The 17,004-nt window shown below is 40.4% G+C and overlaps 1 protein-coding gene across 6 annotated transcripts in view; it reads left to right on the top strand.

Moving 5' to 3' along the window:
- Positions 1-17,004, top strand: part of apba1a (amyloid beta (A4) precursor protein-binding, family A, member 1a) — a 100,089-nt gene that overhangs the window by 71,929 nt on the left and 11,156 nt on the right. For all 6 annotated transcript variants that reach the window (XM_031807288.1, XM_031807273.1, XM_031807277.1 and 3 more), the window contains 3 exons: positions 8,382-8,492; positions 12,321-12,360; positions 13,152-13,297. In XM_031807288.1, the coding sequence (XP_031663148.1) occupies positions 8,382-8,492; positions 12,321-12,360; positions 13,152-13,297 (297 nt within the window). The remainder of the gene's footprint in view (positions 1-8,381; positions 8,493-12,320; positions 12,361-13,151; positions 13,298-17,004) is intronic.

Here is a 17,004-nt window from a genome sequence, read left to right as displayed (position 1 = left end):
ACTTTAATTACAACACTGTATATAGACATAAATGACATTTTAAATGTCTTTATTCTTTTGGAACTTTTGTGAGTGTAATGTTTACTGTACATTTTTTATTGTTAATTTCACATTTGTCTAATCTATTTCACTTAATTTGGCCTTCCCCAGGATTATTTATTTAGTGTAGATGCGAGAGAGAGAGAGAGAGAGAGAGAGAGAGAGAGAGAGAGAGAGAGAGAGAGAGAGAGAGTGAATAATTCAGAGGGTTTCCGATAACATTGAAGAGAGCCTGTTTTCATCCACTGCAGGCCTCTGTCTATACACAGACACACAGACACACACACACCCCTGTGCCTTTCTGACAAGTCCATTGTGAATTCTGATAGCTTGTGAAACAGGAGTAGAGCAGAGCTCAGACTCAGTACCAAGCCACCAGAGACTGTAGATACATTACCACCACAGTACCTTGAGAGAAGGTTAGCTAGTTTACCTCATTCAGGTTCTGTAGCCACTAGGTAGTCTGTCTGTGTGTGTAAGTTAAGGACAGTCTGCGTCATAGTTTGACCGCTGTTCAGGCTCAAAGTATGGAGAACTTCTGGGATTTCCTGGTAGACCGTCTGCATGAAAACCATGGAAGCCAGGTTTGTTTGGAGTGAACATCAGTGTAGTTTTGGTGGATTTATACCAAACATTCATTGTTAGGTGTTGGACCTGGACTTCTTTTTCTATGGACTGTGGATTCGGGCCAGTTTTCATTGTGGGAGTTGTTTTCCCTTCAATTTCTCTAAATGTCTAAAATGTATGACAGGTGAGCTGTATGAATGAAACATCACTGACTATTGTTGAAGAATATTTATGAGTCAACCTAGGTGTGTTTTCTGTGCAGAGAAGTAGCTACTGGAGCTATGGGTATTGGGCAATGGAGCATCGATGGATAGGAGCGCCCACATAGATAGAGAATCAATAGACAGGCCATAGATTAGTGCTATATTAATTTCTATGGAATGATAAGCTTCAATTCATCGAGCGTTCCAAATAGTGCATCCAATATGGCTGCCGATGTGGTCATTGCTTTGAATTGGAATATCCATTCTGCTAATTGCATTTCTACGAGCTTCCAGGGACAAGATAATGATGTGTGGAAGAACAATACTGGCCTTCACAGAACCCTGACCTCAACCCCATCGAACACCTTTAGGACAAATTGGACCGCCGACTGCGAGCTGCGACTGATCACCCAGCATCAGTGCCCAACCTCACTAATGCTCTTGTGGCTGAATGGAAGCAAGACCTCGCAGCAATGTTCCAACATCTAAACTCAGAAAAAAAGAAACGTCCTCTCACTGTCAACTGTGTTTATTTTCAACAAACTTAACATGTGTAAATATTTGTATGAACATAACAAGATTCAACAACTGAGACATAAACTGAACAAGTTCCACAGATATGCGACTAACAGAAATTGAATAATGTGTCCCTGAACAAAGGTGGGTCAAAATAAAAAATAACAGTCAGTATCTGGTGTGGCCACCAGCTGCATTAAGTACTGCAGTGTATCTCCTCCTCGTGGACTACACCAGATTTGCCAGTTCTTGCTGTGAGATGTTACCCCACTCTTTCACCAATGCACCTGCAAGTTCCTGGACATTTCTGGTGGGAATGGACCTAGCCCTCACCCTCTGATCCAACAGGTCCCAGACGTGCTCAATGGGATTGAGATCCGGGCTCTTTGCTGGCCATGGCAGAACACTGACATTCCTGTCTTGCATGAAATCACACACAGAACGAGCAGTATGGCTGGTGGCATTATCATGCTGGAGGGTCATGTCAGGATGAGCCTGCAGGAATGGTACCCCATGAGGGAGGAGGATGTCTTCCCTGTTAAAGCACAGCGTTGAAATTGCCTGCAATGACAACAAGCTCAGTCCGATGATGCTGTGACACATCGCCAGAGACCATGACAGACCCTCCACCTCCAAATCGATCCCGCTCCAGAGTACAGGCCCCGGTGTTACGCTCATTCCTTCGACGATAAACGCGAATCCGGCCATCACCCCTGGTGAGACAAAACTGCGACTCTTCAGTGAAGAGCACTTTTTGCCAGTCCTGTCTGGTCCAGCGACGGTGGGTTTGTGCCCATAGGCGACGTTGTTGTCGGTGATGTCTGGTTAGGACCTGCCTTACAACAAGCCTATTAGCCCTCTGTCCAGCCTCTCACAGCCTATTGCGGATAGTCTGAGCACTGATGGAGGAATTGTGCATTCCTGGTGTAACTCAGGCAGTTGTTGTTGCCATCCTGTACCTGTCCCGCAGGTGTGATGTTCGGATGTACCGATCCTGTGCAGGTGTTGTTACACGTGGTCTGCCACTGCGAGGATGATCAGCTGTCCGTCCTGTCTCCCTGTAGTGCTATCTTAGGCGTCTCACGTACTGTGAGGGACAAGCTGATCATTACAATTTATTGCCCTGGCCTGATCTGCAGTCCTCATGCCTCCTTGCATCATATCTAAGGCACATTCACACAGATGAGCAGGGACCCTGAGCATCTTTCTTTTGGTATTTCTGAGTCAGGAGAAAGGCCTCTTTAGTGTCCTAAGTTTTCATAACTGTGACCTTAATTGCCTACCGTCTGTCTTAACGACCGTTCCACAGGTACATGTTCATTAATTGCATGGGAAACCGTGTTTAAACCCTTTACAATGAAGATCTGGGAAGTTATTTGGATTTTTACTGATTATCTTTGAAAGACAGGGTCCTGAAAAGGGGACGTTTTTTTTGTTGTTGCTGAGTTTAGTTGAAAACCTTCCCAGAAGATTGGAGACTGTTATAGCAGCAAAGGGGGACCAGCTCCATATTAATTTTTATTATTTTGGAATGATATGTAGTGCGTTTATATAATATATCTTATTCTTCTCTTTTCCCCTCTGGTTTCCCTTACCTTTCTTTCTTTTTTCCTCTCTGTCTCGTTCTTCATCTCGCCTCCTTTCCCCATTTCAATCTCTCTCTCTCTCTCTACCCCTCTATCTCTCTCTCCCCTTCTTCTCCTTCTCCTCCTTCTTCTCCTCCTCCGTATCCCCAACTCTCTCTATCCCTCTCTCCCCCTTCTCTCCCCGCTCTCTATCCCCCCTCTCGCTGTCGCTCTCTTTCATTCATATTCAGATTGCTTTATTGGCATGAAATACAATTTGTAGATATTGCCAAAGCAGTATAGTGGTACAGCATTTCAGTAAATACAGTACAATGCAATGAGGATAATGAAATTATAGATATAATAATAATAATTCACTTGAGAACCGCACCCGACAAGACGTTTCTCCATTACTTCCACTAATTGGGGAGTGAGAAAAATGCTATAAATGAAGAGGACTCAATGTATTTTGAAAGCAGAGTTTTTGAGGATTATAATAACACCCATTTGATGTCTATGGTGGCAAAATTGCAAGATTATGTTATAAGGCTTTTATTGCATCAAATGTTTTTTTTATTCGACAGAATAGAGTATTCTGTTAACTATTGTGTGTGTGTTCTACTGAGGATGGGCCTCTGGGACATAACACTGACAGGAGATTTACGATGTATTTTGGGTGATAAAACCTAAAGAGCATTCCAGAGCATGAGTTCATGTTTCTGTTCTATACCGTACCAGGTAGAGATGGTTACAGTTTGGAGTCGGAGGACCAGACACTGGTCTATACAATGAAAACTGTTGCCACAGCAGATACTGTCTGCTATGTATTATAGGTATCTTTCATACACATCTTAACCTTGTGACCCATTCTATACATCTGTTGTTTGTCATGTAGGTTGAAAGGGGTGTAATCTATAAAAGACCTTTGTACTTTTGTCTCGCCGCTCTCAACGGATCATCAGAAACGGTGATTCGTCGCCAAGGCATTGCTATTGCAAAGCTCTCACTGTTAAAGATATAGCTGTGTATCAAAAATGACGATTTGTTTCTCTGAATTACCTTGTGAAAGCCCTACAGTAACACTCTAAGATCATATTTTATAACTTAAGCTAGTCACGTTGGCAATTGAACAGAACAAGCTTTCAATCGATGCCCACCTGATCCAGATTGCGATTTATAATGAGCCGTTTTTATGGGTTGCGTAAACAAGCAACAATAATTGTGTGATGGCGGAAATGCAGGGTTGTGTTCCAAACAAAACAACTAGAAGGGTGCTTTGCTGTAGTTCCTCAACGGTACAGCTAGGAGAGATCAAAAAACACCTTATAGTTGAACACTCTTCTTTGACTCATAAAAGTGCATTGAAATGACTTAGGAACTGTGCACACTTTGGAGAGGAGTGTGGCCACTTGGAGACACCAGTTAGTCCTCTCACTAAAACCCTTGTAATTGTTTTGTCTTATGTTGCACCTACAGTACCCCACATTTACCACGAATATAGCAAAAAGTACAGTAAACGTAAAATGCACATTAGATCAATAGTGTAAAGTTTGGATTCAGTATTATGTCAGATGGACTGTTGTAATAATTTCCCCATAATCTCCAAACTGTTTTAATTGCTTCCATGCTTGTGCATGCATTTGCTTTTCATATTTCTTCTGTAAGAAACATTTCAATTTATCCCTATCTATATAGGCCAATTCCCATGAGTGTAAAGGGTTCAGACAGTCTCTGGCTGTCGATATCCCAGAGCTGTTTTACACGGCTATCCAGCCATGTCTTGACATTTTGATTGAGCTGTAAAGCTTTGCGTAGCGTTGGTGACATCAAAGGCATGCGCTATAGTTTTACATTTTTTACATTATTTTTACATGTAAGCATACTTTTTTCAATTACATAAATGCTTTCAAATTCTCAAAAAGTGATGTAAACTGATGAAGATTATTCGTAGAAAAAAAAACGTAGAAAATCTCCTAATCCTGTGTTTATCACAGACCTTATTTTCTGCATTTATCCAAATACCCTCCAAGAACCCAATTAATTTCTTCACAGGCTTTGCCCAACGAGCCATGGCGGAGCCTCTGTAAACCCTCTGTAAAGTGCCTACAAAAGACGCCATTACAATTGCTCTCAATGGTTGTTGGGGTTTAATTCGTCTGCTAAATGACTAAATATCAATGTAATTTGTCGCTTTTTTATATGGGGGTTTTGAACCCTTGGTTCCAAGTACCAGGGAAGCAGCCACTCTCCAAAACCTGGTTGAATAGTTTTAATTAGGCATCCTGCAGCTCAGGAGCACTGTGTTTAACCATTTCATTCCTGATGCTGTCAGGGCCACATGCCTTTCCAGGTTTTAAGGCTTGTATGTTTGAAAGTTCAGCTCGTGTAATTTGGTAGTCAATTGGGTTCTGGTTGTTTTTAATTAGGTTTTTGAGTTGAGTTTGAGTTTATTTTTATTTTTACAGGGACAGTGCACATTAATCAACATTTCAGTAAAAGTGCCGGTTTTAGCCAACTGGCTAATTTTCAACCGCAGTCCCTGGGCAGGTTATTAAAAACAATTACAATATAGACAATAGCAACATAGAACAAGCAAGACATAGCATACAGACAGAGCAACATAGGACAAGCAAGACGTAGCATACAGACAGAGCAGCATAAAACAAAAAGCAGCAAGACAAAATTCATAAAAGCAACAAAGTGTTTCCACACCTCACAAGCTACAGACAACAGACAACATGGAGTGGCAACACACAGCTAGGGACCATGTTCACAAATCTGATTGACCTTTAGCCATGTCTTCAAGCATTTTGTGAAAGTGTGATATGTGGTGCAGTTATGTGTGTCTGATGGCAGTGTATTCCAGACATGGGAAGCTCTCACAGAGAATGCAGATTTACTAAAGGTGCTTTTCCTTAGGGGAACTATACAGTCACCTCTCATGGCAGACCTTGTGGATCTGCTGCCATATGTCTGGGTTTTCTGTTTAACAAAAATATTGAGTGGAGGGGGAGCCAGGCCATTGAGGATCTTGAATACAAGACATGCGTCGGTGTATTGCACAAGATTTTCCCAACTCAAGAGCTCATGCTTTCTAAGGATGTGACAATGATGATGGCTATTGGGCTTCCTATCAAGCACTTTGAGAGCCTGTTTGTAGACAGACTGAATAGGTTTTAATGTTGTACAGCAAGCTTGGGCCCAACTAGTCAAGCAGTATGTTAAGTGGGGGAGTATCATAGATTTGAAGTACAGTTTTGCTACCTCTGTAGTCAAACAATTTCGTATAAATCGGAAATTAGCTAGGTTGAATTTGGTTATTTGAATTACCTTTTTCACATGCTTTTTAAAAGAGAGGTTGGAATCAAATATGATGCCAAGGTACTTAAAATCGGATACCACCTGGAGCTTCTCCCCTGACACATAGACATCTGGCTCAGTAGCATCTGTTGCCCTCTTTGTGAAGAACATGCAAACAGTTTTTTTCACATTGAGATGCAAACACGAGTCACTGAGCCACTTTGTAACCTGGACCATTACAGTAGTGAGTTCTTGTGCAGCTTGTTGTTTGCTCTTTGCATGCACATATATCACTGTATCATCTGCATACATTTGAACTTCAGACCCAGTACAGACAGAAGGCAGATCATTAATATACAGGCTGAACAGGAGGGGCCCCAGTATTGACCCTTGGGGCACGCCCACATCATAGCTACGAGTGGGCGACAGCTCATTGCTCACTCTGACACACTGAGTTCTGCCTTCAAGGTATGATTTCATCCATCTCAAGGCATCAGGGGAAAAGTTGAACTTGGACAATTTTGTGATGAGAATCTCATGGTTAACAGTATCAAAAGCCTTCCTTAGGTCCAGAAACACAGCCCCAACAGCACCCCCTTTGTCCATCTTGGACTTCACATTTTCCAGAAGAAAGCAGTTGGCCGTTTCTGTGGAGTGTTTCGCTCTGAAGCCAAACTGCATGGAGTGTAATGTGAAGGGGCTGTTGTTGAGGTGGGCAATCAGTTGTTCTGCTACACACTTTTCAACAACCTTTGACACCACAGGTAATATATACTAATGGGCCTGTAGTTACTCACGTTAGCAGGGTCGCCTGATTTAAAGATGGCCGTTATTATGGCCGACTTCCATACCCTTGGAAACACACCGAGACCAATAGATGTGTTGGTGACCTTAGTAATGGGGCCAATGAGTGACTCTTTGTAGTTTTTAAGAAAGGTAGTCCATCCCAAACACATATTTGGCTTTAGAGTTCTTTAGTGAGCTAATCACCTTGTTCACCTTTGACTCAGAAACCTCCCTTATGATGAAGACAGGTTGAGTGTCATTCACTAGCACTGAGCCCAAGAAACAAGTGGAGGGGTTCTGTGTCAGTACCCTGACAGAGTCAATAAAGTAGGAATTGAAGGCTATTGCTATTTCGACTGCATCCTGTGTTAGATTGTTATTCACCATGATTTCTAGTCTTTTTGCAGTGTTACTATGGTCTTTCCCTGTTAACTTTTTTAGATTCTCCCATATCAATTTAGAATTTCCCTTTGCTTCACCAATTATGTTAATAAAAAAGTTTGCCTTGGCCTGTCTGATTCTTTCATCACCTTATTTCTCAACATGGTAAACCTTTTCTTGGATATCTCTTTGTTTTAAAGTAAGGTCATCTTATGATATTATTCCATAGAGACTTTCAAAATGATCTTTCCAGATGTTGCCTTGATCATTCTTCTGTTCTCCTTTTAAACCATTCCATTACTCCCAGAACTGGTTTTCATAGTTTTCAAAATGCTTCCGTTTCTTACATCTTAGGTTTTGTTTGTATTCTTTAAACGTACCACAATATTCTTGCTGAATCTTGTGGTTGGTAATGTTTTTTATTTGATAAATATCCTTGAGTTTACACTCGGAATCTAACCATTTCTCTTTTGAGGTTTTCAACTAGGATGCTTTCCTTTTGCATAAATGTGTTTTTGTGGCAGCTATCAAAGCCACATTTAAGTCAGGGAGGTTTGCGCTATATGTACTCGAAAGGAAATCATTGATACAGGTTGTCCAAATGTCCAAATACTGTATATGTTTATTACCCTAAGGGTCTACACAGTCAGGTTCAGAACTTGTTCTAGCATTAAAATCCCAACACGAAAGCACATTTCCATCAACTTGGAACTGGTTGGTTTCTCTTTGGAAATTATCATAAAACTGAATTTGAGTGAGAAGCATAGACTGCACATACAGTACATGTAAATGATTGTCACTAAGGACCGTGCTTTTGTTGAGTTTGAACCAAATGTGGGTGTTACCCTTATTGATTTGTTTCAGTGAAAGGTCTTGTATAAGTCTTGTATACCATATGACCAATCTTTCCACGGCCCTGCTCTGTTTTATGTTTTTATGTTTGAATGATGGAAGTAAAATTAGCTTTCTCTCTATCTCTCTCTCTCTTCCTTTCTCTCTCTTCCTCTCCTCACTCTCTCTCTAGTCTCCAGGTTCAGACTCTCAGGCCTCTCCTCAGGGGGCGGAGTCTTCAATCCGGACACCCATGCTTGAAGGGAGTGAAAGCTTCGAGTCTCCACCGCTTTCCACTAAAGAGGTGTTTTTGTGTGCATGTATATGTCCATGTTATGATACTTACCAGGCATTGTGACAAATCAAAATGTCACTGCATATAGGTGACCATATTACCGCAACACCGGCAGTTGTGTCATGAACACAGTCAAATTCCACATAAACGTTGAGTCATGGTAATCTCCTATTATGCACTCTGGACATGCTTTGGTAGTACCCAAATCACTAACAACCATCAGGTCGCTAATGGTCTGGCACTCAGAGCTCTTATTGTCCCTCTAACCACACTGAGACCAATGGGAAAATAATGGAAAATAACATCAAACACTTATTTAATTTTTTTAATTTAACCTTTATTTAACTAGGCAAGTCAGTGAAGAACAAATTCTTATTTACAATGACAGCCTAGGAACAGTGGGTTTAACTGGCTTGTTCAGGGGCAGAATGACAGATTTTTACCTTGTCAACTTTTCATCAAAATACTATCATGCTTTTAAAACCCACCATTAGGTAAAACATTTTGACCTCACTGTGATGATCAATTTGAAGAAAGAAGTTCAACAACTGAGTGGAAAACATGGTCGTTGTGGATGTTGTTTCAGAGCCGAGCACAACGAAATGTGTAGAACAACCAAATGCATATTAGAGCTTATGCATACGCATATGTCTAAATGCAGTTGAAGTCGGACGTTTACATACACTTAGGTTGGAGTCATTAAAACTCATTTTTCAACCACTCCACAAATTTCTTGTTAACAAACTATAGTTTTGGCAAATCAGTTAGGATATCTACTTTGTGCATGACATAAGTAATTTTTCCAGCAATTGTTTACAGGCAGATTATTTCACTTAAAATTCACTGTATCACAATTCCAGTCGGTCAGGAGTTTACATACACTAAGTTGACTGGGCCTACAACTTGAAAATTCCAGAAAATGATGCCATGGCTTTAGAAGCTAATTGACATCATTTGAGTAAATTGGATGTGTACCTGTGGATGTATTTCAAGGCCTACCTTCAAACTCAGTGCCTCTTTGCTTGACATCATGGGAAAATCAAAAGAAATCAGACAAGACCTCAGAAAAAAATGTGTAGCCCTCCACAAGTCTGGTTCATCTTTGGGAGCAATTTTCAAACGCCTGAAGGTTCCACTTTCATCTGTACAAACAATAGTACGCAAGTATGAAAACCATGGGACCATGCAGCCGTCATACCGCTCAGGAAGGAGACGCGTTCTGTCTCCTAGAGAACGTACTTTGGTGCAAAAAGTGCAAATCAATCCCAGAAGAGCAGCAAAGGACCTTGTGGAGATGCTGGAGGAAACAGGTACAAAAGTATCTATATCCACAGTAAAACAAGTCCTATATCGACATAACCTGAAAGGCCGCTCAGCAAGGAAGAAGCCGCTGCTCCAAAACCGCCATAAAACAGCCAGACTACGGTTTGCAACTGCACATGGGGACAAAGATCACACTTTTTGTCCTGTGGTCTGATGAAACAAAAATATAACTGTTTGGCCATGATGACCATCGTTATGTTTGTAGGATAAAGGGGGATGCTTGCAAGCCGAAGAACCCCATCCCAACCGTGAAGCACGGGGGTGGCAACATCATGTTGTGGAGGTGCTTTGCTGTAGGAGGGACTGGTGCACTTCACAAAATAGATGGCAACATGAGGGAGGAAAATTATGTGGATATGTTGAAGCAACATCTCAAAACATCAATCAGGAAGTTAAAGCTTGGTCGCAAATGGGTCTTCCAAATGGACAATGACCCCAAGCATACTTCCAAATTTGTGGCAAAATGGCTTAAGGACAACAAAGTCAAGGTATTGGAGTGGCCATCACAAAACGCTGATCTCAATCCTATAGATAATTTGTGGGCAGAACTGAAAAAGTGTGTGCGAGCAAGGCGGCTTATAAACCTGACTCAGTTACACCAGCTCTGTCAGGAGGAATGGGCCAAAATTCACCCAACTTATTGTGGGAAGCTTGTGGAAGGCTACCCAAAACGTTTGACCCAAGTTAAGCAATGTAAAGGCAATGCTACCAAATACTAATTGAGTGTATGTAAATTTCTGACCCACCGGGAATGTGATGAAAGAAATAAAAGCTTAAATAAATAATTATCCTCTATTATTCTGACATTTCATATTCTTAAAAGAAATTGGTGATCCTAACTGGCCTAAGACAGGGAATTTTTACTATGATTAAATGTCAGGAATTGTGAAAAACTGAGTTTAAAAGTATTTGGCTAAGGTGTATGTAAACTTCCGACTTCAACTGTATGAGGCCAAGTCCCCCCCCAAAAACAGAATTAAAATAATGATTGTGCTGTTATACAATACATATCCTAATAGTCTATCACATATTAGCATGGCAAAAAAACTGAGTTTTTAGTACATAACTGGTCTAGCCTATACTCTGAAATTAAACATATTCTAGTAATCACCTTAGAATGTGGAGTATTATTATGCATACTTGATGGACTGGTTGGCTTAAATTACGCTCAAAACGTTCTATCCGTCAATATGGGAGAGAACTTATAGGCCTAGGCGATGCTGTTTGTTGTGCAGGGTGGCTTACAGAGTTAACCTACAATTATGGTGAATTTGTATTTGATTTTGAATAGCCTAGATAGCTGCAGGAACATGGTTGTCGAGCCCATGGCATAGAGAGGTTGGGCGGAATATCACCTGTCGCGCAGTGAGAGGCTGCATGCTTCTCAAACAGTGTTTGATGCGTGAAGTTAAATTATTTTTCTTATAAACCCAGACGATTATATATGCAATCCTGTGTGAAAGCAGAGTTTTGGTGGTTGCCACTAAAAAGAAGAGGATCCTACTATATTATATTTATACTATATTATACTGCTACTATATTTATTTCTCAGCTGCTTTGCTATAAAGGCGAAGTAGCATACACGGCATTATTTAACTGGGGGAAAGGGGCCATTCGCTATTCGAGTGCATACGGATGCTATGTATTTTGCCCCTGTTCCTGTTCCTACCCATTTCATAATGGGCCATTCTAAACAAATTTAAGATGAAATTAAATTGAGAATAGTGATGAGAGAACAGGGTGTGTAGCCAGAGGCAAAGCTTTTTTTGTGACTTTTTCAAATAGTCAATAGCCTATAGCTGCATCATGTTTTGATTTCTAAGACATTCTGAGGTTTGTTTCATTCACTAAATTGACAAAATAACTCTAAATCTGGGCTTATAGGACCTGTTTCAAATGCTAACTTTTAAGCTCACAACATAGCCACTTCATATGTGCACTCACTCCGCAATGGGAAAACATCCTTTCTATTTTTTTCAGCTAAGTTCAATTATATTATTCTTACAATAATATAATATAAAATCATGGCACAGGAGTGATTCGATATCTTGTCTGCTAAAATTAACTAGCCTACGGGCATGGCGCATAGCCAGATAACATACAGTAGGCCGACTGACATTCGGTTCTTTGAAATACATTTTCTTCATATAATGTTTCTTTAGGCCTGCCTAAAATAAATAATGGATTTATTGTGATGGTGTATATTAAATGGATTTATTAGACTTTTTAAAATGCAGATGCTCCAAAGGCGCGCATCAGTGGCTTGTACGCATAGAGGCCTGAAGATTGTAAACATGTTTATGTTAATTAACGGGTAATTACTGTGAGACAGGCAGTCATTTGCGTGACAATAAACCGGCTAACAAAATGTCATGACCGGCAACAGCCCAGTGTGTCAACCAACGTTTGTCTGTCTTTCACCAGTGTCATGATAGTGCTATGACAGTGTTATAATGACCATGCCTGTGTGACCTGTCAGTAACGTGTTATCTGTCTTCTCCTCTACACCTGCAGTCCAGGAGAAGCCTGGCCTCCTTTCCTACCTATGTAGAAGGTAAGACTTGCTCCTGGTTCCTGGTCTTTACGTCCCTCTCTGCTTTACTTCAGTGGGCCGCATTTTGCCAGTGCAGAATATATTTGAGAAGCGGTTCTCTCTAGTAAATGCTTGGGTGATTTAGCTCTGTGGGGGTATGCTGATGTGCAGGCGTACATTTAGTACCAGATCAGCATTTTTAAATGTCATTGGAGGGCTGAATGGGAGGTAAGGAAAATTAGAGACAGAGAAAGGGCCTCTAGTGCACCAGTCAAACGCTTCAGTGCGGTCTTTCTCTCTCCTATTTCTCTCTCACACATACACATCTATCTATCTATCTATCTATCTATCTATCTATCTATCTATCTATCTATCTATCTATCTATCTATCTATCTATCTATCTATCTATCTATCTATCTATCTATCTATCTATCTATCTATCTATCTATCTATCTATCTATCTATCTATCTATCTATCTATCTATCTATCTATCTATCTATCTATCTCACAAACACACCCACCCACCCACACTCTTTATCCTTCCCTCTTTACTCATGCATTCTGTGTGCTTTAGCTCAGTAGGAGCATTGTGTCTCTAGTCTCTCTAGCTCTGTGTGAAGCACAATGACATTCTGGTGACACATACACACACACTCTCTCTCTCTTTCTGTCTCTCACTACGATGTCCCAATCAAACCAACTGTTCTAATTTCTGCATCTTTAGAGTTGAAGCCTTCACGAACATTCAAACCGTATATATATTCCATGGCAAATCATGGCATTTTAATCTTCCTACTCCTCTCCTCCCAGTCCCAGGTCCATGTGACCCAGAGGACCTGATCGATGGGATCATCTTTGCCGCTAACTACCTGGGCTCCACCCAGTTGCTGTCTGACAAGACCCCCTCCAAGAACGTGCGCATGATGCAGGCCCAGGAGGCTGTCAGCCGCATCAAGGTGTGGAGAGAGACTAATTCAAATGTTTTTCTTTGCTCGCAATGATGTGGTTGAAATTAGGTTTAAGTACCTTGCTCAAGGGCACATCCACAGAATTTTCACCAAGTCACCACGGGGATTCGAACCAGCGACCTTTCGGTTACTGGCCCATCGCTCTTAACCTAGGCTACATGTCGCCCAACCTGATTCCATCCTGACCTTGTACTGGATTATGTTTTCTACCTGGTAATGGATAATATCTAATAACCTGTTTTTAATACTGTCTGATAACACACCGGTCAAAAACTGGTTGCATCAGCGTTGTTTCCACATCATTTCAACAACAAAAAATCTATCGGATGATGTTGAATCAACATGGAAAACTGATTGGATTTGCAAAGTCATCAATGTAAGGGAATTTGTTTTTCACCCAACTTTTAACCTAAATCCAATGACATGGTGACATTTTTTGTTGATTTCACATTGAATTCACATTAGCTGACATCTCAACCAAATGTAAATGAAAACTACATGTTGAAATGACATCTGTGCCCAGTGGGAACGTACTGCTTTATAACATCTTTATCACAAGTGATCAAATCGATATCTGTTTTGCATAGAAACATGTTCTATGCTATGTACAAAGGTCAAGATCTCACATCAGTACATTTCTACCTATAACTGTGTCACTTCCATAGAGAATAATAGAGAACTCTAGTGCCCAAAAGCTTGTTTTAGCTTGGCCTGTGCTATTGAGGCCTTTCCCCATTTTGAAGTATTCAACTGGGTGGGAAGGCAGATCACATAATTCCATCTAGGTCATCAGAAGGGATCAGACAATTCATTATACTTGACGAAACATTCCATAACTGCAGGTGGCAGTAAATTGCCAACCTTGGCTTTATATCTGTTCAAACAACACACTTCAGGTGGCTGTGTGCACCCTATGAGTTTGTTTAATTGACTACTTCAAAATGGAGATGTCCTCAATCGCGCTGCCCATGCGCTCACAGATGTCATAATGGGACAGATACAATGAAGAGTCCTCTATCATTCTCTATGGTCACTTCCCCTCACTCACTTTCTGTCACATGACCTGAGTCTTCCTGACATCTTCCTGGTTTATCAGCCTCCTGGCGCACCTCCAGCCCATAGCCCACACTGTAGTGACTCAGCATTTTACAGCCCGCCTGATCAAAATGCACTGAGCTGTAGCTCATAGCCTCTATCAGCCCATACATACTGTATACACACCCAGAGTATGTTTTCTGTTACTCCTGTTCTCATCAGACAGAGCCACCATAGCACCTCTGCATGTTCTACTATCTACCATCTAGTGGCCAAAAACAAAATTGCAGCTGGAGTCCTAAGTCGTATATTGGCCTTTCTCTTGCATTTCAAAGAAGATTGAACAAAAACATTTTTGAAAACTGATGTTTTTTCTTTGCATTATCTTTTACTAGATCTAATGTGTTATATTCTCCTACATTAATTTCACATTTCCACAAACTTCAAAGTGTTTCCTTTCAAATGGTATCGAGAATATGCATATCCTTGCGTCAGGTACTGCGCTACAGGCAGTTAGATTTGGGTATGTCATTTTAGGCAAAAAAATAAATAAAAAAGGGTCAGATTACAATTCAAGAGGTTTTAAACCCCTTTAAACCCCTTTGTTATGGCAAGCCAACATAAGTTCAGGAGTAAACGTGCTGAACAAATCACATAATAAGTTGCATGGACTCACTCTGTGTGCAATAATAGTGGTTAACATGATTTTTGAATGACTACCCCAATTATCTGTAAGGTCCTTGGGCTGAGTAGTGAATTTCAAGCACATATTCAACCACAAAGTCAGGGAGGTTTTCCAATGCCTCGCAAAGAAGGGCACCAATTGGTAGAAGGGTTCAAATGAAAAAAAGCAGACTGAATATCCCTTTGAGCATGTTGAAGATATTAATTACACTTTGGATGGTGTATCAATACACCCAGTCACTACAAAGATACAGTCACCCTTCCTAACTCAGTTGCCAGGGAGGAAGGAAAGAGATCAGGGATTTCACCATGAGGCCAATTGTCATTTTAAAACAGTTAGAGTTTAATGGCTGTGATAGGAGAAAACTGAGGATGGATCAACAACATTGTAGTTACTCCACAATACTGAACTAAATGACAGAGTGAAAAGAAGGAACCCTTTTCAGAATACAAATATTCCAAAATATGCATCCTGTTTGCAACAAGGCACTAAAGTAATACTGCAAAGAATATGACAAAGAAATTAACTTATCTGAGTACCACTCTTCATATTCTCAAGCATGGTGGTGCCTGCATCATGTTATGAGTATGCTTGTCATCGGCAAGGACTAGGGAGTTTTTTTAGGATAAAAATAAATGGAATAGAGCTAAGCACAGGCAAAGTCCTAGTGGAAAACGTGGTTCAGTCTGCTTTCAAACAGACACTGGAAAGCAAATGTACCTTTCAGCTGTACAATAACTGAAAACACAAGGCCGAATTTACACTGGAGTTGCTTACCAAGATGACATTGAGTGGACTAGTTACAGTTTTGACTTAAATTGGCTTGAAAATATATGGCAAGACTTGAAAATGGCTATGTAGCAATGATCAACAACCAACTTGACAGAGCTTGAATTTGAAAAATAATGATTGGAAAATATTGTACAATCCAGGTGTGCAAAGCTCTTAGAGACTTACCCAACAAGACTCACAGCTGTAATTACTGCCAGGTGTTATCCAGCATGTATTGGGTTGAATACTTATCTAATATACTAATATATTAGTGTTTCAGTTTATATTAATTTTAGAATGTATTTTTTTCCACTTTGATATCAGAGTATGTTGTGTAAATCAATGCCAAAACAATTACAATTCAATCTATTTTAATTGCACTTTGTAACACAACTAAATGTGGGAAAGTCAAGGTGGTTGAATACTTTCCGAAGGCACTGTACCTATTAGTTTACTATGTATTGTAAAGACATACTCAAGATTCCAATTAAGCATGATACACTTTCACATTAATTGACCTCATTCAGTGAATTTGACAATAAATTAATGGTGCAGTTTCATTTAAAAAAGTATTAGGGTGGTAATAACTGTGTCTAATCCTTTTAGTGCACTAGTGAGTCACCTGCTGGCCAAAACATAACCCACTGAACAGTAAAGTAGATATGCCATTGGGTACTTTTTTAAAGACTGGTTGACTTCAGACTGGTTGAATCCCAGACATTTAAATGTATGATATGTTCTAAAATGGAATGTCCCAATGGATGTAATCAATACACAAACTGCCACTCAATCCCCTCCCCAGATCCATAGGCCTACTATCTATGCCCATGCTACTTCGGCCCTGCACTACTCTGACCACACACAAGCACACACACACGCACACTGCAAACAGGATGCATATTTTGCTTAAAATAGCAACAGCTGTGTTATTGTGAAATGTCAGGACTTTTTGGAGTGTCAATTCTTTTGCACCATTACAAATCCTATTTTCCATAACCGTTAACCTTTAACCTAACCCTAACCCCAAAACAACTAAACTTAACCCTAAACATAACCCTTTAGCTTAAAATAGCAATTTTGAACAAATTGAGGACCTGAAGAAAGTCCTGACTTTTCAAAAAAGTTGTTTCTTATCTGTTCAGGACATTAAGATGAAATGTAAGGATATTGTGTCCTGATAATGGAAAACAAGCACACACACACA

Source organism: Oncorhynchus kisutch, linkage group LG3, assembly GCF_002021735.2.
Source record: "Oncorhynchus kisutch isolate 150728-3 linkage group LG3, Okis_V2, whole genome shotgun sequence".
Taxonomy (NCBI): domain Eukaryota; kingdom Metazoa; phylum Chordata; class Actinopteri; order Salmoniformes; family Salmonidae; genus Oncorhynchus; species Oncorhynchus kisutch.
Note: the sequence above shows the minus strand (reverse complement) of the source record. Positions and strands in the feature narration are given on the sequence as shown.